The 21794-nt window shown below is 38.7% G+C and overlaps 5 protein-coding genes across 12 annotated transcripts; 3 read left to right on the top strand and 2 right to left on the bottom strand.

The window, feature by feature from the left end:
- Nucleotides 1-1505: 1505 nt before the first annotated feature.
- On the top strand, nucleotides 1506-3521 carry LOC111595575. Of its 2 annotated transcripts, XM_023309375.2 has the most exons (3): nucleotides 1506-1686; nucleotides 1753-3043; nucleotides 3103-3185. In XM_023309375.2, exons 1-3 carry the CDS (start codon nucleotides 1618-1620, stop codon nucleotides 3108-3110), a joined length of 1368 nt encoding a protein of 455 aa, XP_023165143.2. In that variant the 5' UTR covers nucleotides 1506-1617; the 3' UTR covers nucleotides 3111-3185. The 2 variants fall into 2 exon arrangements, with proteins under 2 accessions (XP_023165143.2, XP_023165142.2); XM_023309374.2 differs by having other exon boundaries at nucleotides 1507-1686; nucleotides 1753-3521.
- Nucleotides 3522-8027: 4506 nt separating this feature from the next.
- LOC111595581 (dynein light chain roadblock-type 1) lies at nucleotides 8028-8532 on the top strand. The gene has a single exon (XM_023309387.2). The coding sequence runs from the start codon at nucleotides 8187-8189 to the stop codon at nucleotides 8478-8480; it is 294 nt and encodes a 97-aa protein (XP_023165155.1). The 5' UTR covers nucleotides 8028-8186; the 3' UTR covers nucleotides 8481-8532.
- Nucleotides 8533-9373: 841 nt separating this feature from the next.
- On the bottom strand, nucleotides 9374-10247 carry LOC111595579 (myosin-2 essential light chain). Its single transcript, XM_023309385.2, has one exon. It carries the CDS (start codon nucleotides 10015-10017, stop codon nucleotides 9538-9540), a length of 480 nt encoding a protein of 159 aa, XP_023165153.1. The 5' UTR covers nucleotides 10018-10247; the 3' UTR covers nucleotides 9374-9537.
- Nucleotides 10248-11062: 815 nt separating this feature from the next.
- LOC111595577 lies at nucleotides 11063-16519 on the top strand. Of its 7 annotated transcripts, XR_002751195.2 has the most exons (6): nucleotides 12386-12657; nucleotides 12715-12985; nucleotides 15258-15359; nucleotides 15421-15509; nucleotides 15582-15663; nucleotides 15727-16519. XR_002751195.2 is itself a non-coding variant. In XM_023309378.2 (5 exons), exons 1-2 carry the CDS (start codon nucleotides 11194-11196, stop codon nucleotides 12350-12352), a joined length of 675 nt encoding a protein of 224 aa, XP_023165146.1. In that variant the 5' UTR covers nucleotides 11064-11193; the 3' UTR covers nucleotides 12353-12657; nucleotides 12715-12985; nucleotides 15582-15663; nucleotides 15727-16494. The 7 variants fall into 7 exon arrangements, 5 of the variants coding, with proteins under 5 accessions (XP_023165148.2, XP_023165146.1, XP_023165147.1 ...); XM_023309378.2 differs by lacking the exons at nucleotides 15258-15359; nucleotides 15421-15509 and adding an exon at nucleotides 11064-11791 and having other exon boundaries at nucleotides 12276-12657; nucleotides 15727-16494; XR_003944286.1 differs by lacking the exons at nucleotides 12386-12657; nucleotides 12715-12985 and adding an exon at nucleotides 15081-15154 and having other exon boundaries at nucleotides 15727-16512.
- Nucleotides 16520-19643: 3124 nt separating this feature from the next.
- Nucleotides 19644-21308, bottom strand: LOC111595576 (protein no-on-transient A-like). The gene is made up of 4 exons (XM_030224515.1): nucleotides 20351-21308; nucleotides 20021-20284; nucleotides 19912-19958; nucleotides 19644-19861 (listed from the first exon to the last, which is right to left on the bottom strand). Exons 1-4 carry the CDS (start codon nucleotides 21183-21185, stop codon nucleotides 19763-19765), a joined length of 1245 nt encoding a protein of 414 aa, XP_030080375.1. The 5' UTR covers nucleotides 21186-21308; the 3' UTR covers nucleotides 19644-19762.
- Between the last annotated feature and the right edge of the window lie 486 nt (nucleotides 21309-21794).

Here is a 21794-nt window from a genome sequence, read left to right as displayed (position 1 = left end):
GCTAGGATACGATAGCATAGGGATAGAAATTAGAAAACCAGCTTAGTGATTCCGCAAACGTTTGCAGATTTCGTGCATAGTTTCAATTGCTTGCCTCGGGCGGTGTCTATTGTTGTGCTGTCTGGTATCTGGCATCCTGGCATCTGGTGTGGTCTGGTGTTGTCTGGTCTTGGGTAAACCCCTCAGGAATGCCCCACGGAATTTACGAGACCCTCGAGATTAGTTTGCGCTGTTGTTTGCTTTAATTGCAAGCTGAGGGCGTGGCCGTGTCGCCAAGTCAGCGGATTGCGGATACATGCGCGCACACACACACAAATAAACACAAACAAAACCGAAACGTACGTTATTGGGCACATTCCACATACGCCGCGTAAGCTCTATGCCGGCGCACAGACAATTTACGCTCTCGGCCAAAAGTATACGTATCGGGCAATTGGTGTCGCTGTATTCTTAACACTCGTATTGCAGTGCCAAGCCCAAATAAATACACTTATCGTGAGTCGCAAGGCTTTCGCAAATGTCTCACATGCATAAATTCTGCTCGAATATTGAGATTGAGGATTGTTGGGAGAGAGACTGTGGGACTGAGGGACTGAGGAGCAGAGGCGCAGAGGAAGTGGGGGTAGTGTGGCGGCTCTTTTGGGCCATTTGCTGTATTTGTTTCCATTTTATATCTTATTTATTTCAATTTTTTGCCCATTCGTTTGCGACGTGTGTCGATGTAGCACATTTTCTTGCAATGCTTTTCCTTCTCATTTCTTTTTTTGACTTTTTTTCCCCTTTGGGATGCAATTTTAAAATATTGCACACACTTCTCGCATCCTCTGTCCAAAGAGAGCCGAGCCAAGTCAGAGGGATCCATTTATATTTTATGTGCGACGTTTTTGTCCTCATCGCCATCGCCATCGCCATCGCCATTGACTTGAGTGATTGTAATAAATTATTGCCAAGTTTAACTGGGCCAATGGATCAGCGGCTGTGGACTTCTCTTTGAGACAGTTTAAAAACGTAAATTGATTTTGCCAAAGTTGCAAGTGCAAATGTTTAAGTTTGGCTTGAACCTGAAATAATATTCTAAAATAAAAAAAAAAATATTATTTGTGAAATATTTGGATAATACATATTTATTAAATCATGTTTTATAAATAAGATGTTTTATAAGGTGATTCAAAACGATGATGATCAAAATTTTGATGATGGATGTAGCCATATGGTAGCCACATGCCCGAAATTATCTTAAAGCATTAATGTCATTAAATTTTCAATCTAAAAAAGTCGTCTTTTTTATTAAAAATATAATTCTTTATCTTAACATAATTTAAACCTATGTAAATAAAAAAAAACACCCGTTATGATTAGAGAAAGCACTTCGACTCTCATTTATTAGTCAATTTATCGATGGGACACTTTAAAGTTGTATTTTCTATATAATCTACAGTACAATCAAGTGTGCATGGCTTTTAAATTTTGCTGACAGTTTGTAGTAAGTAAGCCAAGCAAAACTCAAAGTGCAGCACTTTGAATTTAGACTGCAAGCCGATTACAACGTCAAAAAAGTCAAAAAAATTCGAGAAAAAAAATTAAAAGGAAACAAAATTTTCCAATTTTCTCTAAGCTATGCTGCGCCGAGTCAATTTTTCTGATGGCAACAATCTGCGCGGACTGCAGCAGCAACAACTTGGACAGGTAAGCAAATAAATACCAACAAAAAAGCCTTCGATTCGTAAGATATGTAATTGTCTGCAAATGCAGAGTGGAATGCCTGGCATGCGATTCGGGCATGCCATCAATGAGCAGCTCCACGAGCGACGTGAATGGCTGCTTCAGTTGGGCCTAACTCCCGGCTGTGCCCACGATCTGGCCATGCATACGCTGGAGCGGCCCGAGTTCAATCTGAGCGACTTCAAGCTGTACTGGCAACAGCTCAGCTTCCAGCTGGGCCCCAGACGGCGGGACGAAGTGGATGCCATGGTGATACGCAGAATGCGAGAACTGTTGCACACTCAAACGCTTGAGACGAATCACTCGCCACCACGCGACATCAACAAAAGCTCGAATGGCTCTGATACGCCAGATTCCCATTGTCTCAGAGACGCTGTTGACTCGCCCGTACATTATGAGCCTGACCACTACTTAGACCGTCGAATGACCTCCACGCCTGTGAATGAGCTGGAAACACATTGCAGAGAAGCCATCGTATCCAAGATAAATGCAGATCCACGCATTGCGGATGACAATTATCAAGCGCAGCATCCAAATGATTGTGAGAACTTCAATTCCAATAGTATTTTGGATGCAGATCAGCGTGACAAAGAGGAGAAGACACAATTTATGGGGTATAACAATCAACAATTTAATAATAATTTTGGCAATGTTCCATATTGTCAGCAATTTACTGAGCCCACAAATAATTTATATTTCAACAACAAAGCACGTGAGCTACAACATCAAAGCAGATACTTAAATAATAATAATCAACCATTTCAAAATAATAATGAACCAAATGTTGGACGATTCGATGATGATAATTATGAAGACACTAAACGGAACTTAAATTTGTATCAATTTCAAAGACCTCAGATTCCAGAAACCGAAACCAGGATGAACACTACTGAAGATGCTGGAAATCAGTATGTCATAGGCAACAGCCGCAAGCGCAACCAACAGAATCGGCTCAAGCGACGGTATTTGAAGAGGCTGAGAAAAGTATTTCAAATAGGCAACTTTCATATGCCTCGGATTCAACACAAGTCAGGCGCTCTGCCGCAGCCAGAGGACGATTCGTATGCAATCATGTTCTATCGACGCACTTACTCCCCCATAGTGGGCGGAAAGGAACATGACTCGCCCGCATTACCTGTTATGGCTATGCCTAATTTTCCCACAAATCCAAATCGAATACTGGCGAAGCGCATTCGCCAGGAGTTGCGTAATGATTGGGTTGTGTCATATCGGAGCTTGAAATATAATAATTGGGATGTTTGGTGGAAGGACTTCAAGTGGTGCAGGCCGGCCATCGAAAGACAGCTCGAAGTGTTTAAAGGTATTAATTTAATGGATAACTCATTTCTCCACTGTGTAATGAATTATTACAAACCGCAGACGGTTAAGAAGCTACTGCATCTGGCTACCCTGGCCTTGCAGTTGAATAAAACCAACTACCAACTGATAATCGGCACCATATTTGAGCTGACGAACAAGCGTTTTTTGGAGAAATTAGACTATGATGAAATGGGCCGACTGCAGGATCTGATAAGATATATGCCGAACCATTTGTGGACATACAAGATGCGCAGCATGGTCTATCTCTGGACGCGTTACAGTGAGGTACGCTTGACAGCCGATTCGAACACCGAGAGTGGCGCCAAGGATCTCTGGGCCACAAACACCCAATGGAACAGTCCCCTATTCCATTGGCTGGCCTTGCAGGCCTACGACGAACTCAAGAGAATCAGCCGCATCGAATGGCCGGACCATAGCAAAATCTTTCCACCAAACTGAACTTTAGCTTTAATTGTACAAGGGACTAATATATTTATATATATTTTTATGTATTGTAAACATTCTTATATAAATTGTTTTTAATAAAATATTTAAGCTATGAAAATTCAATTAGAAATATATTTATCTGAAGTTTTTGAAAGGTGGAACTGAGACTCGTTGGAAAGCATTGGGGAGATCACTAGCTAACTTCATACCATGCCGTGGGCAGTCCGCAGTCCTTATTCGTATCTTTCACTATGTCTTCCCCTCATTTGTTCTCCATTCCACTCTCGGATCTTTTTTCACTCTGTTTTTATGTATTTTTCGCTCTCTCTGTTGCCTTGACGATACTCAAATATTAGTGAAATACGCCTTAATTTTGTTTAGCTTAGATTATGTCAAAGACCTGCTCGAGCTAATCTACAAATTTTCTAATGCGTATACAGCACATCATAGCCCCTCTTAAGAGTATAAGCTATATCTTGGTTACATCCAATTCTATTAGCCTACGCAACCAGAATACTCATCAATCATTTGTGGACATTCAATATGCCAATGCGGCAAGCTTGAGCAAGTCTTAAGCATAGGCAAGGCCAATAGTTTAAACTCTCTTTAATCTGCAGTACTAATTCAACGAGCACACCTGCAATCAATTGAGCCAGGCTGAACAGTTTTCCGCTTTTAACTAATTCTATGTGCAGCCCCACTCGTTTAGCTACTCCATCTGTGTGCAGGGCAAGCAAAAAGCCGAAGCATTTATTTTTTCATTATTTTTGTTTTGTTTTTTTTTTTTCTTTTTGCTTGCATAAAGTTGTTTAATTTGTTCTCGCAGAGTGCACCTGAGCTCGAGCTGAATTGGAGGAGAAGAGCGCAAGCCCAAAGGCAAATGAATAAAGCAAAGAAAGCACAAAAAAAGGAAGTAAAATAAAATAAAAATGGAGACAAAAAATTGCAAAACGTTGTTGCATATTAATCCGACAGAGTATTTCACTCAGCGGGTGTCTCAACCACAGCGCAAGCAACCACCCACACCCAACCACCCAGTCAGCCAGGCGAGCGAGGACGACCACGAAAGACATTTATTGTATCCTTAGCGCGCTTGACAGACGCGTGCTTAGACGATGATGAATTTGTCAACAGCGCCGCGCGAAATATTCGCTAAAGTCGGCGGGTGGCCGTGTAGGTGGGGACAAACTGCTGGGAATTCGGGCAACCAGCCAGGCAGACGACATCAAGTGACGAAAAAAAAATGCAAATAAATGCCAGCTTATTGAGTCGGCGATGAGGTCGAGGTGGAGGACAGCTGATGGAGGACACGGGTAGCTGCTCTTTAGTTGATTGAAAAAGGTGATGTCAACGTTTTGTACACCAAGCATATAAATTGTTTGAGCTACATAACACCTAGGCCAATCAACTAACACATTCCAGATGCAGGCAGGTAGTTAAGCCTTAAGCATGAGCTGCTCTACTATATTTTGCCAGCTAAACCTTGCTTATGCCAACTCCAACACATGGATTTGAGGGCACATTTATCAGGCCTCTTGCTGGCATATTTTTGCATAAAGCCAATGCTGTAATATTTAATTTAAAATGTTATCCTCGAGCATTTAGTGGAAGTCAGCTTGAGCAGAAGAGTCAAGAACAGTTAAGAACAGTCAAGAACAGTCAAGGGTAGCTGCAGTTGAGAGTCTGTAGAGCAAACGTAATGAATTTAAGTAGATTTTTGTTTTTAATTCGGTCGATAGCACAGTAACCTGACTTGGTTTATAAATACGCTTGGCTTCACTTCAAACCCACACACACAGACTCACACTCGCACAACGAACATGTGGAAATTAATTAAAATTCAATTCGAATCGTGCACGCACGTGTTACGCCCACACGCTCAATCATAATTTTAATTTGGCCCGAAATTAAATTACAAGCATACACCTTGCCCTGGCAGTGCCCAACACCTGCAAACTGGTTTAACAAAACAAAGGTGCTCGTAATTGGTAATGTACTTTGCACTCGAAATATTTTGCTTCTAATTGCAAATTGCAAATCAGATTAACATTAACATTTCATGCACCAGAGCCCGAACTCCCCATCATATTCCAATTCTCTTACGATTCAACTATTTTGGCTACTAATTTGATGATTTGATAGCTGTGAGTTGTGAGCTGTGCTGAAGCCCGTGCAGCTGACAATTGAAGTGCATTTGCTCTGCCTGCTCTGATCAGGCCCACTCGCATTCTCGGCCCAGTTAACTGGCATTTCGTTAACACTTGGCACATTGGATTACATTCATCAAATATTTGCAGACGCTTGCAATTAATTCAAATAACTGAATTCATTACTGAATATTTGAAAGTGGCAGACTGAATGGATTAAATGCTTGACTTATTTATACCCTGTCCCCAGATTTTATATCAGTCATAAGTTAATATTTTTTATGATAATTATGTAATAAAGCTTCTTTCAATTATCGTTATCTCTGAGCATTATACAGATTCTGTAAGCAGCTTGTACCTTAAATTCGTGTGGCTAATTAAATTCCATTTACAAATTTATGTGTGCGTGAAACCACACAGAAAATTCAATTAAATTGCAATTAATCATTGGGTCAAAAAGTAACATTTTATAACACAAATAAAAATACAATAATGAATTCATAATTAATTTGACGGCATCCGACAGAAAGTTAAATCAATATCGAAGTGTAGAGACAAAAATTGTTATAAATGATAAAGGAACTGCGGAAAAGTTAAACTAAGTAAGGCAAAGTAAATATAGAAATATTCAAATACCAGATTTTATTTTGTAGTTACACAAGTTTAACTTATTGTGAAATATAGAAATATATTTGATATATCAATGAAACGAGTTGTATTGGATAGCATAGCTTATGACATTAATTGTAAATAAGATTTCGACCAGAAGTTGCCACAGTTGGCGCGTGCAAGGCGCACGGTCATCATCATATCCGAAGACATATGAACTAATAACTCGATTCAACCAAAAAATGGCTACTTCATTATGCACGTCATAAAATGGAGGACGTACATGATGAGTTTGACTAATAGCACCATTATTTTGTTAACAACTTCAGCAGTCAGCAAGCTTTGCTTTCATGTAAGTCGATTCATAATAAACTGTCAAGCTAAACTCTGTAAAAGGCAACTCAAAGTTGCGATCCTCTCAAAGTCCTTTATTGATGAAAATTTATCAACTTGTAAAACAATCAAGGAGACAATATAGAAGAAAAAACGAAAGTCATAGCTATAAACATCGTCTTTCAATAAGACTCTTGGAGTCGACTAGTCAGCAAGTCGGCTTTAGACCTTATATTTACCAAAATCTATTGTCATTGCCATAAATCAAATAAGGACTGTAACAGCACACAAAAAGTGTTAACACAAGAGTGTAAATTGTAAACAATTTGTTATGGCCACAGCTCAAACAAATAAATGCAAATGCTGGACAGGCTAAACAAGTCTCGTAAACACCTGCTGTCATGGATCATGGACCTGCTAACGAGTTGCCTGCTCACAAGTCCCTTTAGCAAAGCTGTTGCTATATTTGTTTATAAATATATGAAATACAAATACGGATTTGACCATGGCCATGCAGAGAGCGATGTTGGATGACGTTTTGTGATTTGCCATCAATTTTCCACAATTTTATGACTTGGATCTCTGAGCTGAACATTGATTTAATTTTGTAACGAACTTTCAGCAACAACGACAAGTCTTCACCTTGTTGACCCGTGTCCAAAGTTTTAGTTCTCAGCCCCGTGTTATTGCTGCTGCTGCTGTTGGTTGGTGTAGCAAGACAACTGCTTGTTGCTGTATCTGCAGCATGCTGCTGCTACAGAACTATCTCAGACTGCCCAGAGGCGTCTCTGCCTCTATCCACTGTCCTGCGCTCTTTGAGTCTGTCTGGGTAATTTCATTATGAGTTTTATGACTTTTAATTAATTTTCAAAAGTGCACACTTTTACATCAGACGGCAGTTTATTCTCTCTCTCTGTCTCTCTTTTTCTGTCTCTCTTTTTGTTTGTTTGGCTAGCCAACACAGTCCAGCTGTCCGGCCGGAAATGTGTCATAATTTCCGCATAAAACTTGACGTTGGCCAATTCATCTGCAATTCGAATGGAAAGTAGCCAACTCGGCTGCCTGTGTAACGAGTGTCAACAACATTAAATTAATTTTCCTTACTTTTTGGAGAACTTTTTCAGTTTTCATTATTCAGCTACCCAAATGTTCATCGGCTCTGCAGCCTAAGAGACAGAGAGAGACAGAGAGAGACAGAGAGAATTTATGCTCAGCAACAATACAAAATAAAGTTTTCGTTAGTTTCAAATAAAGCTGCAACTGGACTTGGCTATGATGAAGTATTACTATAAATCATCAGAGTGAGACATTTGCATTCTATATAAATTTATTTCTGTTTATGATTATCTGCACAAAATGAGCTTAGAGTTTAAAGAGGGCCAAGAGACAAATTTGAGTTTAATTTCTTTAATATCACGATTTGTTCGATCTCTGCTTTTGTCGCAGGCAATTGAAGTAGGCCTTTTGTATAGCTATGAATTGTGAATTGTCATTTTTGTTGGCACTAAAAATTGTTCAGTCATAGGCCAAGGACACTCAAACGTCGCACAGAAATACTGGAAGATAAATCAATTTTGTGAATAGCACGGATCAGTTAACGACTTGAAGATGTCTGCAGAGGTGGAGGAGATGCTGAAACGTTTTCAGGGTGTTAAGAATATTATCGGCATTATTGTTTCGGACTACGATGGCATTCCCATCAAGTCAACATTAGAAAATCAACTAGCAATTCATTATGCTTGCCATATGCATTTGCTAACGGAGAAGGCACGACAGGTGATCTTAGACCTGGATGCAACCAATGAATTCATATCTATGCGCATGCGTACCTCCTACTTTGAGGTAATACTCATGCCCTCCGATAACTACTTTATAGTCGTTATTCAGAATCCAAGCGACTAGATATGGGTATTTGTTGTAAATTTGTATTGTGTTAACTATTAAAGATGTTTAAAAGGAATGACTGCTTGATATACTCTAGTGGTTACTTTACGTTAATATATTTAATAATACTATATAACATAGTTATGTTTGCATTATGGCTGCTCATCAATTATCAACATTCATTCAGCGTTTAATTAACTTTTCTTTCGCACTGCTGCGACTTCTGCCGCTTCCTGTATCATAAATAAAGACTCAGTGGCAGCCACGAAATAAATAAACTTTTCGTGGCGCAGCAGCTCAAAAGCTCATCCAAAACAGTCAAATAGAGGAAGCCATTATTCATTTTCATTAATTATTGTACAAGCAAACTGCATTATGCATGGCTTTACTTATAGAGTTGGCCTGTACTCATATAAGTGAGCAAAGCTAAGGCAAGTCATGCGAGTAAAGCAAAAGGCCGAGTGGCTGAGTGCTGACTAAAGGGAAATTCCTCTATTTTTGACATTAGCTAAAAAGATATGCATTAATTCAAATTCAAATTTCAATTTATATGGATAAAAAATCAAAATAAATGCTATATAGAGTAAGCTTGAATGTGTTACAAAAACAAAAGATAATCTTAGAGAATGTCCTTTCAATATAGCCCTGCTTGTAATGCTTAAATGGCATAATAAAGTGCTTATAAAGCTGTACAGGGTATAGAATGTAGTCAATACAAATCAGGTATAACTATTAACTAAGCTAATTATCAATCAAATCAATTGAAGTTTGCCCTCCATTCCAGCCAAGAATTGTTATAAGGCAACAAATAAAAGAAATTATATAGTTTCCTTTAACTATATCTATCAAATATCAGCTAATCAGCTATTTACTTTATCAAATATAAATCATATGAACATAATTTGTTTTATTAAATATTCTTTTTCTATTGCTCTTGTTGGCTCTCCTCGTTTAACTTCACCTACTTCACTGAATCGCGCTTTAAACTTTAGTTTTAGTTAGTTCGGTTCAATTGTATTTCCTGGCTATTGCATTTTTGTAATAATTATATGAATACATTAAATAATATCGGCTTCTATTTGGATGTTGTGATGGCATGGATGAATTCAACATAGTTGACCAAGCCCAGATCATTGACGCGACCGGCTAACAGCTCCTTCATCTCCTCATTGGTTAGACGCTCGCCGCAGTTGGTCAGCACACGTGCCAGCCTGGCCGCTGGTATATAGCCAGTATTGTGCTCATCGAAGAATCGCAAGCCGTATATTAGCTGTTCGGCTACCGTGCCTGGACCATTTCGCTTAGCTGCAGCGCCAGCTGCGGCGACGATGCTCTCATAGATCGACATGACCTCGTCGAAGGGAACACGTTCCAGGTGGCTAGCACGCAACTTTCTCACATGTTGTCGTATGCTCTTCTCGCTGGGATTGGCGCCCAGCACTCTTATGCAGTCGCCCAATTGCGATAGTTCAATCTTGCCGTCGCCATGATGGTCAAACTGCTGCAACATTTGTCGCAAACGTTTGAGATGAGCTGGTGACTCCTTATGTGCCATCCTGATGATTGATTGCTTGTCCGATTGATGATGTTTTTGACGATGGTGAGACTGCGATTGTCTATGTATGAAACTCTTTGTTACGCATTTTCTGCTCAGCTACTTGCAACTGTATAGACGAATCCACTTATGTGATAAAAAAAAACAAATTTACAAACAATTTTGACATGATGACAGCTGATGGAACCGACTGACACTACACATTTAAATATCTCACTTAAAAAAAAAACAGTCAACAAAGCTTGCTCGACATTCGATGTTTTCTTATTGACATAATCAACAGCAACAGCGAGTAACATATTTCGAGTAAAGTAAAGCCGGAATATCTGAGGTACATCTTAGAGAGTAAAAATTTCTTGAGCTGGAATACGTTACTCATGCAACTCGCTTGATTTTAACTGATAATAAAATAGCACCAATTTATTAAAAGATAATTTATTGCTCTTAAAACTATCAGCAATTTATGTCTCGGTCTCAGCAACAGAGTTTGTGTGAGCCAAACTGTTTGTATGAGTTTAATTTCATGCGACATGTACACAATTGCACCAAAGCCTTAAAGCCATGGCCCAAATGTGCCTAGTAGCTGAATACCTTTGATCTCTGTGCCATGTGAACTTTGATTACTAAGGCCTCAAAGTCCACGACAGCAGTATTAGCGGCTGGGAATTGCATCAAAATATAGTTTTAATTGGCTTTAAGCTGACAACTTTGCATCATGCTAATGGAATTTAATTAATTTATTTATAAATGCATGCTAATTGAACTTTATTAACTTTTATTTTATTTATTTTTCTAGAATGAGAAAACTGTGAAAATGGCTTTGAGGTAAATAAAACGTAAGTGGGCCATATGAAAATGGTAAAGAAATTGCTTAAATTTAATAGAGAGAAGTCAAACTGGGTTGACTTTACTGTAATAGAGCTGCTAAATAAGAAATCAACATATATTTATATTTAACATAATGAAAGCCATATGCATAGACAGCTGAAGCTGAACCTGAAGCAGGCTGAGTCAGGTTCAAAAATTGTAGTTCAAGTCACTGCAAATGCTGTCAAAATCATTTCAGTAACTGAACAACTAACAATAGAAAGCAGTTGTTAGGCAAGTCGTAGAGCGGTATTAAAATCGATTTTCATAATTCAAAAGTATTTGGCGCCAATCTAAAATCGAGTTAAAATGACGCGCGAATCGAATTCAGAACTTTTCAGTGTTAGTCCAAAGAATATGGTCTTCTATGCACCATACGATCGCACCCAGAAACGTATAATCACCATATTGAATCCAACTATGCAGAAGCTGCTCTTCAAGATACTGACGAATGCGCCATGGCAATACAATGCCATCCCGAAGTGCGGCTGCGTCGAGCCATACGATATCAGCGAGATTCTCATCAGTCTCAACGGTTTTCAGTTCAATCATGCCGAAAAGTATTGTCATCGCTTTTGCGTTCAGTGCATTCCAGTGCCGCCAGCTAAACTTTTCGACACTCAATCCATTCTGTGCTTATTTAAGCGAGTGCGCCGCGGCATGATACACAATGTGCGAGTGCCAGTGGAACTGAAGCCGAAGCCGCTAGATATACCACAAGACGAGCTGGACAGCATCTTGCAGTACGACGTTCAGAAGTTGCTCTGGCACATGCGACCCATAGACGCTGATTATTTGGAACAGCTCAAACAGGTGACTATGCCCGCGAAAGGCCGAAAAAAACGCTGTGGCTGGAAGTGCATGCTAGTGACTCCGCTGATATTAATATGGACTGGACTGGCTGTGGGTGAGCATCATAATCGAAATATAGATTTGAAAGTAATGTAAGAATTAGATTATGAAATTTAATTGTAGCTAGTTAATGTTTTATTAATTGATTACTTTATAATACTCAAATATTGATTGTTTTCATTATTGTCATCAACGTCATTATGAAGTCCGGGTGTCAACTAGTCGAGACTGCGCGACTAAGATATATCCTGAACCCTATGAGTAGGTGCTATTTTAATATATATTTAATGGGATTTGCCACGCTTCCTTTTGTGTGTTACATACATTCTCACAGAAACATCTCACAGAATCAGCATGTTCGTCTGTCTGTCGCCTGTCCGTCCGCCAGCCAGTATAAGCTAAGTCCCAGTAAGACCACCTCCTATAGCATACATATTGGATCGCTAAAGAAACTAGTTCAAAAATTTCGATTTAATCGAAACATTACTTTCAATGAATGTAATTTTTAATGAAACCCTTAAGATATCAATTATTTTTAGCCTATATTCACCATCAACAAGTGGAAGACTTCCAGTTTTTAGAATTGAAGGCGGACAACCAAAACTGTGAAGAGTGACCAGGAGACCAGATAATCAATGCCCACATATACGAGAAGAGAGATATAGGAATTGCATAGTTGCTTCTGTTTAACTTTTAGAGTTATACTGTTAATTTAAATTTATTTTATTTAAATACATTTAGCATACTGCAGTCAAAGGCAAAGTTAAGCGCCATTCAGTCAAGACCTGGGGCAAAGAGCATCCCTTAATTGGACACCCGTCGTTGGTTCTAGTTAGCTTTGTGTGCAGGGCATATGTCGTCAGGGCTCAGAGTCGAGCATCGCAAGCACTAGATCATTGCAGAGCAAGCCATGGCCATAAGGTTCGTTATCCGTGCTTCCATTTGTTGACTGATTGATGACATCCCAGTGCTGATTAGCCAACAACTGCTGCTGTTTGAATTGAGTGTTGGCCACAAAACAACTAACAGCGCAACCACAGCCACAACTACGACCGCGACCACTAGCAACCGCAATAACAATACGAGAGTGCACTGCGCTAATCACTGCTGGATGGCAAATGATCTGGTTAGCCTCAGCATAATGAAAACAGCCTAAAGCATTTATTGACGTATTGGGAATTCAAATTTAAATTTCTTTAAAGCTGAGCAGCGTATGTGATAGTCAGTGCATCGGTGCTCCTCCGTTTGGGTAAGTCTACGCTTTAGAATTACCTAAAAATCTCCATAGAATATGTGACTAAATCTTTGCTTAAACATGCAACAGCTGCTAGCGTTAAATTTGCCCACAGATTTCTCTCGAACAAGAATATAATGATAGGATGGCAGGCGTCTAATCTATTTAACGATTAATGGCTGGCCCCACAGCTAATGCGAATGTGAGCATATAAATAACTAATCAGGCTGTCATGTGAACACGGGCTAATGACATCGTTCTTATTTAAATCACACAGCTCAATCAGCTGAACGAATATATACGATATGGTGGCCGAGGAGCACAGCATGGGCAATTAGTTGCACATGGCGTATGCGTAATGTGTGTTTTATGTTTCGTCTGTGTGTGTGACTGTGTAACTGTGTGTGTTGGAAAGTTCACGCTGTTCGGTGTTTATGAAGCATTTCAACCTTTGAGCTCGTGCCTGGACTCATCCATTTGCATCCCGTGCTCTTTGCCCATAAATTCGTATTTTTTGTGTTTCCATTTGCTATTTGCGATACGCCGGCTCGATAGCCTTGCACTGCTAACCCATTTGTATATCAATTTTTCTTTTTACCATACTTCTGGCTGTCGCCAATGTCCCGTGCTCTTTGCCCATAAATTCGTATTTTTTGTGTTTCCATTTGCTATTTGCGATACGCCGGCTCGATAGCCTTGCACTGCTAACCCATTTGTATATCAATTTTTCTTTTTACCATACTTCTGGCTGTCGCCAATGTCCCTGACTTATTACAGTGCAGCCATGCACTAGTCGCTGCCTTTTCTTCCTCTTCCCCTCAGTCGGTCAAGTAAATGATGCTTTCAGTCTTGTTTTTAATTTCCTGCTCAGTTGCCGGGCTACATTCGCAAAGGTGAGCAAATAGAATCTTTGACAGCTTCAAGCACAGCAGCTGTAACCACTTATAACTCATTCCACGTTCGTCTTTTACCTTGTTTGACTCAAACGAAAGTTTCACTGCGTGGGTTAGTAATTCCCTTTATTTTTGCCGTCAACATTTTTAATCAGCTCTACTGGAACGAAAAGAAGTCCAGATAGTTGCTGTGAAGATAAAAGTAAAATTGTAAATTTAAGAAGCTGAGCTGCAGATGATGCAAAGGCAATAGCTAGAAGAATTTGTCAAAGGGTCTATACTTTTTAAATTATATATCTCAAATATTGCTCAATATATAGAGAGGCCCAAAGCCTTTCCAGGATACTTACGCTTGTTATGAAACTCTAAACATTCAATGAATCTAGATCTGCAGCCATCCATATCCATTTCCTAGATATCAGAATATGTAGACTTGAATGCTCATATATCATTGGTTTTCTAGCTCAGAATAGAGCATTTCGCAGTCAGTCTCAATCATCTGCACAATTCGGACATTTTCTGCTTGTAATTTAAATCAGAATTGAAGAATTTTACGTTCCACTTGAAGCGTTGTAGCCAGCAAATGGCTTTGTTAATATTTATTGTTATTGTTAATGGATTTGTGTGCAGAGTGAAACTTTGGCTAAATTATAAAAAAATGAATGGTTTACCTCTCAGCTTGCGCTTGGCAGTTGGGCTTGGCAAAACGGGAAGCAGCAGTAGGAACAAACTAGCAACAAACTGTGGCAAGCGCAAAAGTTAATGACATTTTAATTTATGTTGCACTGTGCGCGAAAAGTTAACCTAGAAAAAATGTTAAGCTCTTATATATTAGTATATATATTTGTGTAAATCAAATATTGTAGCGTACTAACGCCTAAAAACTTTTGTGTTAAATATGTGTGCCTTTAAATATGAGAGGTTAGCTTGTAAGGTTATGAGAATAGCCAGTCGGGGTTTGGCTGAAATAGGTATTTCTTTTATATAATATTACCAATATTTCTCATATACGTTATTTAATAACTGCAGCAAGTAAAGTCTTAAAAAACGTATATAAAACTAACAGTAAAGTAGAAAAAAAAAGTTAAAATCTTGAGCTCAATAAATTTGAAATTGTTTCTTTTAGAGCTCTCGAAAATATCTAAATCAAGTTTCATAAATTAAAATTCGTTTCTCGTAGCTCAACACAAATACTTGAAATAAACAGTAATTTTCGGAATATGAAAATTTCGATTATGATAGATTTTTCAAAATTAAACTAGTGTAAAAAATTAGAAATCATTTAACTCAAGTAACACTTCAAATTCTATTTAATTGAACAATCCAAAGCTAAAATTTGATTTTTATATCTATTTATTTCAACATGTGTCTATGCTCCTCTTGTGCATGTTTAGATCGTTGTTGTTGCCCCCTTCAGGTGAAAGTTCAATTTCTTGTATTCTGGACCTTATTGCATGCGATAGTAGGCTTAATTTCCCTCTTTGTATATCCCATCTGTAAGTGACTCTGTTATTTAATTTATTCAATCTAATTGATTTGCTTTCAATTAACTTTAAGTCATTCAAGCACAATTCAGATGGACATTTTTTATAGTACTAGTGGTGCATCTAATATCTGGAATCATGATGTTTATATCACTTGTATTTGTAAATCAATTTCAATACTTAAAGAGCTTAAATGCATTTGTATTTATATTTTCTCTCCTTCGTTTTGACCAGAAAGGACACCATCTATTCATAATCGGCCTCATTATCAGCTGCGTAATGCCTATATTTTACATATACCTCATATATCTACCAAGTAAGTTGAAGCACTTGAAAAACTCTTGATAAAAAATATATTATAAATTTTTTTGGATTTCAGTTGTTCAAATTGTTCTGACTATTGCCGGCTGCAGATTTTATAAACTGGGCATGGACGATTCTCTTTAAGCGAAAACTAAATTTCCAGCCGACAAAGTATATTAATATGTATAATCTGTGCGGTTTCAGGCAGATTTTTGATTATATAAAAGGACAGATCTGGCGAATAGTAATTCTAGCTAAACGAAAATGCCCAGTTACTTGCATGTCCATTACCTAGAATCTTAAAGCCTTGTCAAAGCTAATGACATAGTTGTCACACACTCACTCACTCACTCATACAGCACACACACATCACCACACACACACTTAGTTGAGAAAGTTCATTAAGCTGATGTAAGTTAATTAAAACGCAAACGCACAAACTGACAGAATGATATAAGTGCCAAAGACAGACATGGCTGAGCGTATTGAAGCCTGAAAGGTTTTGCGTAGCGAGTAGGCAGCCGAGGGGCAGCTGCATAACGGCACTTTGCACCGCAAACAGACGATTCAATGTCCTGGCAAAGTCAAGTACTCCGTGACTGCAAGATGTGTCAATTGGCTTTGAGCAGTTGCTGCATCTGGACCTGTGCACCTGGACTCCCCAACAGCTACAAACCCCATTTGACTTTGTAACCAATTTGCTGTAGCACATCAATTGTTAGGCACTTAACAAGTCGATCGCCCACTCTATCTAACCACATGACCATCATCTTCAGCTGTTTTGGATGGTAATGAGCCTGTGACGGATCAATAAACAGCAGACTAGGCTTGATTTGTCTCTAAAGTAGCACAACTTGTTATTTAATTGAAAATGCTCATTAATTGTAGTCTTCAGGGCAGTTCTAAGTAACTTTTTGCCACTTTAAGTGCCAGGCAAAGCCCTTTATGCTTTATGTACGCCTTCTGCCGAGCTATAGCGCAATACGGCATAAGAAAATGAAGAGAAGTTCGGAATGCCTTCAAGGTATTCTTCTCACTGCGTTCTATAAATTTAGTGACAAAAATTATAAAACCTTCTGACGGCATATTGAAACAAAGCTTTTACAAAGTAACTTTAGCTAAAGTTTTGTGTGCCGCACAGCTGGCTGCTTGCAACGTGCGCTTTATGCCCAGCCACGCCCACGTCAACGCACCTTTAGTGTTGCCTCCGTTGCACAATTGTTGACTCTTGCATTAATTATAATTATTAAGTGCAGCAGCAGGAGCAGCAGCAGCTCAAGCCACACATACACTTACAAGCCACAAATTTAATTTAGCTTTATTTTTGGTTGCCTAAAGCTTTGCTTGCTGTTGCTTTGGTCGCTGCCACAATTTAGCGTGCCCCAAAGGTTGCCAACATTTTATGCAGCTTCTGCTGCGCTTACATCGAAAGCCATAAAGCAGGTAGCAAAAAATACAGCAAGGGGATAGAAACCATGACGAATAAAGGAATACCATAACTGAAAGATATCGTTTACGAACTATGAGCTGTAGTATATCCGTGTTTCACTAGTTAAAAACTATTTTTAATAAACAAAAATATAAAAATATTAGAAATTTGTGCGTGGTACAACATTTGATATTCACTGCAAAAATTGGTCGAAAAAATAGCGCAGCTAACACGCATTGACTAAACAATACTCTATAAAAAGTTACAAGAAATATTAAGATCAATTAGGATTCCGTCTCGTTTGCTTTATATTGTACATACTTTTACCTTTAACTTCTATAGATAACTAGTCCCCCTGCCACATTTTGGTATCAATCAACTAATATTCCCACTTTCACATTTTTTAAACCAATTATAATAACAAAACACAATGTGAAGCGATGCGTTTACTAAAAATACAAATGAACAACGCACATCTACAGATACACAGCTACACACACATACTCACACTCACACTCATGCCCAGCTGGTGCTTGTATGCGTGCGTTCCCGTTTCTTGTTCTGTATAATCGATGTTTCCATGCGCACTTTTTGCCTTTAATTTTCATTTGTATTTTCTGCGTATAGTTTTCAGTTTTCATGCATTTTATGTGCGGCATTAAAGAGGCTAGAAAAATAAAATATAAGGCATTTAATTATAAGAATCGAAAACCTAAGCTTTAATTTTAATTAACTAAAGCAATCATATATAAATAGTTCCTTTTTAAAATATGTTAATTTAAGCAAAATATTAAAATAAAACTTTAAAAAGGAAACCAAGCCTTAAAGAAACTAAAAACTATCTTTAAAATTAATATTGAGTCTGGTTTCTTTAGCTGCCTGCTCTAAAGGTAAATAAGAATAGTTTTCATATTTGTGTTTGAGTCTGTGAATGCAGCTGGTAAATGATTGTGCATGTTAAGGTATATGTGCAAATGGCAGCAGATGAAGCCTGAATTTTTGCCTGAAATATGTTTTAAAATATTTTCACAACACAATTATTTGAAGGAAAAATACAAAGTTGACTTCAGTATTTTGGCTAAATAATAGTTGTATAGAAAACATGATATATAAAATAATATCAAATAAATAATAACAAACTCGCTGAAGGTTAAACAAAAAAAGTTGCAAACGAGGAAATTCGAATCGTGTTCAGCTGGCGGCACAAATTTGCTGAAAGTGTGTTGATAGCGAGAGACTAGAAAATGTTGAAAACAAATTAAAGCTTGACCGGAGCTCAAAGACAATATGTGGGTCATGTGATTAGAGGGCAGCCATAGAAATAGCCAGGCGGTGTTCTCTGCAAAACTGAAAACCCAACAAATGCGGTTGGCGAGTTATTTAGAAAACCGCAGAATGCAGAATGCAGAATGCAGAATGCAGCAAGTGTGCCAATTTTCACATTTACATACACTCACACACACATGTACAACAAGCCAAACAAGTCGATAACAAAAACCAAAATCGGTGTCAAAATGCTAAAGCCAAGAATTTTAAGTGCATTTCAAGGTTTCAACTGTGCGCTCATTAAGCATACGCAATGTGGTACGAGCGAAGTGAAGTGCCAACAGCAGTTGTTAATCATTGTGGCTTATATTAAATATACGACTATTAAATGTGTTTTAATAATCTAATCTAATTTTCAAATCAAGCATTTTGCATTGCAAATCAAGCATTTGCATTGAGTAAAATTCTAATATATTAAAAACAAAATTGTATTCGAGATACTCAATTTATGATATTTATTTCATTACTAAAGGCATTTTCAAAAAGGGCAACAATAATTAAATTCTATATTATGTACAAATTAATTTAATATATAAATAACAATAGAATTAGAAAACGAAAATTCTGTCACAGCATTCTGTCCTCAGCAAAACCATCTAAACCATTTAACAGTTAAATTGCAAAATAAATGCAGAAATAAAAATAAATTTAAAAAAAGAAATACTAAAAATACTTACAACCACAGAACATAATATAATGCCGCAACACTAATTGCGTGGCAAATGATATAATGCGCTTAATTATGTAATTCCTCTAAATGATGCAATGTTTTCGCTGCGGTAAAATAAAGCTAACATAAAACGTTTTTGCGCACTTCCCCATGCTCCAAATGAAAGGCACAAAGCAATCAATTTGATATAAAAATCATTTTCTCTATTTAAAATTGAAATCTTCTGCAATCAAATCAAAATTTTGCGCGCTTTGACTATGCAGATTGATGAATGTGAGATTGAATACGAAACAGGAGGCAAATGCACTTGAGGCTTATGGCCTGTCTGTCCGCGAGTCTGTCGCCAACTCGTCTGTCAATCAACTCGTTGTCAAGTGTGCTCTTGGCGGCTGTCTGCCATTGATGGCGTGACATGTGTGCTGCGCGTCAACAAACCTGTAAATCAAATGATAGAATCAAGAAGCTGCTCAGCTACATAGATGTGTACACACACAACGAAGAATGAGCTATAGAAGCCAGATTTATGTGGATAGACTTATACATTTATACAATATGCCAACTATTGTGGAGCATGAGCAGGTATCCGACTAGCACGCCGTATGGCCGAGCCGAATAATTGATTGGTCTTTATTAAAAAAAGCATACAAATTAAACAATTCTTATGTATTTGATTTTGAGCTTTTCTTTTTACATAGAGCGGCGTCCCCATAGAGCATTATCGCCAATATCCTCATTTCCTTGTACCATATTTCGATTGCGATCATCAAAATTGATATCAAATGCAGCCTAAATTGAAGAAGTGTTAATATATAATGATATGTAATATTTCCCAGTACCTGATTATGGGTAGCAGATCCAGATAGATTTCCAATATTTTGTGCATCTATTTGGCATGAAATATTAAATTCGAATTAAAATATACTGATTAAAGTTAATATATTTTACCTCCAAAGACCACAAAAGGCGTGTTTTCCATGTTCATATCTCTGTTAGCATAGTCACAGCTGCCGCCAAAGCCATCTGGTTGCTCCGATCTATAAATAGGCCTCTCCTGTTGGCGACGTCTCAACGGGATATCCTGACGCATCTGGAAGTTCTGACGACGCGTCATGGCCGAATCATCGAACAGGTCCATCTCCATCGATTGTTTCTGACGCATTTCCCACTCCATTTTCAATCGCTCATTGTCAGCTTCACGTTTTCGAAGTTCTGCAAATGATGCAAAGTGGAAATGGCATGAATGAGGTGTAATTTCATATATGTTGTGATGCAAACCTTGACGCAAGATCTGGGTCTCGCGCTCATAGCGAATGAGCTCAAGTTGTTCATCCAGTTTTTGCTCTTCAAGCTTCATTTCACGCTTGAGAGCTGCAGCTTTGGCTTTGCCTAGCAGATACAGCTCCTTCCACCTGGAGCCGTATTCATGGTCGAATGAATCTGGTTCAGCGAAGCGTGGACCAAAGCTGCGCTCCTTGTTGTATAGGCTATTCTTGGTGATGGACTTTTCGGGGAATCCATTGTTCTCATCTGTCATTTCTTTGTGCTCTACGATGCATGGACGCAGCGAGGCAGTTAAGAAGAAGCACTTCTCTTGGCACATGCGCAAGCAGATGTTGGCCGATGATTTCTTGGCAAACTCTACAATGCCCTCGCCCATATGATTGCCACGATCATCAACTATTATGTAGGCCCGCTCGACAGGCCCAAAGATTTCGAAAGCCCTGTAGAGCAACTCATTGGTGACGAAAGGTGTCAGATTCCTAACACGCATCGACGTAGCGCTGGCTGCGAAACGGACGCGCAGCTGTCTTCCATGGGTCATTGTACCGTCCAAAGCACGCTTGGCCTTCTCGGCATTGGCATGATAGTCGACCTTAACGAACGCAAACTTCTTATCGGGACCATAAAAGATATCCCCCAACTCGCCATAAGGGTTGAACAACTCACGCAAGCCTTTCTCCTTTTGTAATTCAGTGGCCAAATTGCCGACATACAGCCGATTGCGTCCAGAAAATATAACTTCCTCATCACTCATTGGCGCCAGCTCCAGAGTTGGGCCACTAATATTTCGCAGCCGCTGTGATATGAAATAATCATCGCTGCGCTGCATATGACTTTTGTGGCTATTGCCTCCGTTCGAATGGAAGCCACCGCCAAATCCATTACCACCGCCACCGCCATCACCACCACCACCACCACCGCCACCACCATACGAATAACGACCACCGTTACCATCACCACCATAACCATAACCACCACCACCACCACCACCACCACCACCACCACCACCATAGCCACTACCATTACGCGATCCACGATTCTTGAAGCGCTGTTCTCCTTGAGCGCCAACGTTGCCAGCAACGCGAGAACGAAAACCTTTAGAATGAGATTGAGGCTCAGCCTCCGGCTGATCACGCGCAGGAGAATTGTCATCATGCACCACTATAGGCTGCTTAGGAGGCTGTAGGCAAATCACGCAAATAAATATATTATAAATGTACACAGATATTGTTTATGTATCAATGACGGATACTGGGGCAAATCATTCAGTTACCGAGAAGCTGGCTTAATAGAAAATGGACCATACGGAACGAACCATTATAGAAAATAGATATATATTTTTATATTAATATGTATATATTTGTATATATATTTATATTTCAGCAAGCAAATTTCTAGACTCACACTCACGTTGTCCTTATTGTTGTCCCAACGCAGA

The sequence above is a fragment of the Drosophila hydei genome, unplaced genomic scaffold, assembly GCF_003285905.1.
Source record: "Drosophila hydei strain 15085-1641.00,03,60 unplaced genomic scaffold, DhydRS2 tig00008114-arrow-pilon, whole genome shotgun sequence".
In the NCBI taxonomy this organism is placed as follows: Eukaryota; Metazoa; Arthropoda; class Insecta; order Diptera; family Drosophilidae; genus Drosophila; species Drosophila hydei.
Note: the sequence above shows the minus strand (reverse complement) of the source record. Positions and strands in the feature narration are given on the sequence as shown.

What these genes read in the sequence shown, in the direction of transcription:
- LOC111595575 (XM_023309374.2), top strand. Translation starts at nt 1,618, where the DNA reads ATGCTGCGCCGAGTCAATTTTTCTGATGGCAACAATCTGCGCGGACTG. An exon ending in AGCAGCAACAACTTGGACAG is followed by an intron (nt 1,687 to 1,752) that starts GTAAGCAAATAA and finishes CTGCAAATGCAG; the next exon opens with AGTGGAATGCCTGGCATGCG.
- LOC111595581 (XM_023309387.2), top strand. Translation starts at nt 8,187, where the DNA reads ATGTCTGCAGAGGTGGAGGAGATGCTGAAACGTTTTCAGGGTGTTAAG.
- LOC111595579 (XM_023309385.2), bottom strand. Translation starts at nt 10,017, where the DNA reads ATGGCACATAAGGAGTCACCAGCTCATCTCAAACGTTTGCGACAAATG.
- LOC111595577 (XM_023309378.2), top strand. Translation starts at nt 11,194, where the DNA reads ATGACGCGCGAATCGAATTCAGAACTTTTCAGTGTTAGTCCAAAGAAT. An exon ending in ATGGACTGGACTGGCTGTGG is followed by an intron (nt 11,792 to 12,275) that starts GTGAGCATCATA and finishes AATTATTTTTAG; the next exon opens with CCTATATTCACCATCAACAA.
- LOC111595576 (XM_030224515.1), bottom strand. Translation starts at nt 21,185, where the DNA reads ATGCAGCGCAGCGATGATTATTTCATATCACAGCGGCTGCGAAATATT. An exon ending in GACCCAGATCTTGCGTCAAG is followed by an intron (nt 20,285 to 20,350) that starts GTTTGCATCACA and finishes CATCATTTGCAG; the next exon opens with AACTTCGAAAACGTGAAGCT. An exon ending in GCCTTTTGTGGTCTTTGGAG is followed by an intron (nt 19,959 to 20,020) that starts GTAAAATATATT and finishes CATGCCAAATAG; the next exon opens with ATGCACAAAATATTGGAAAT.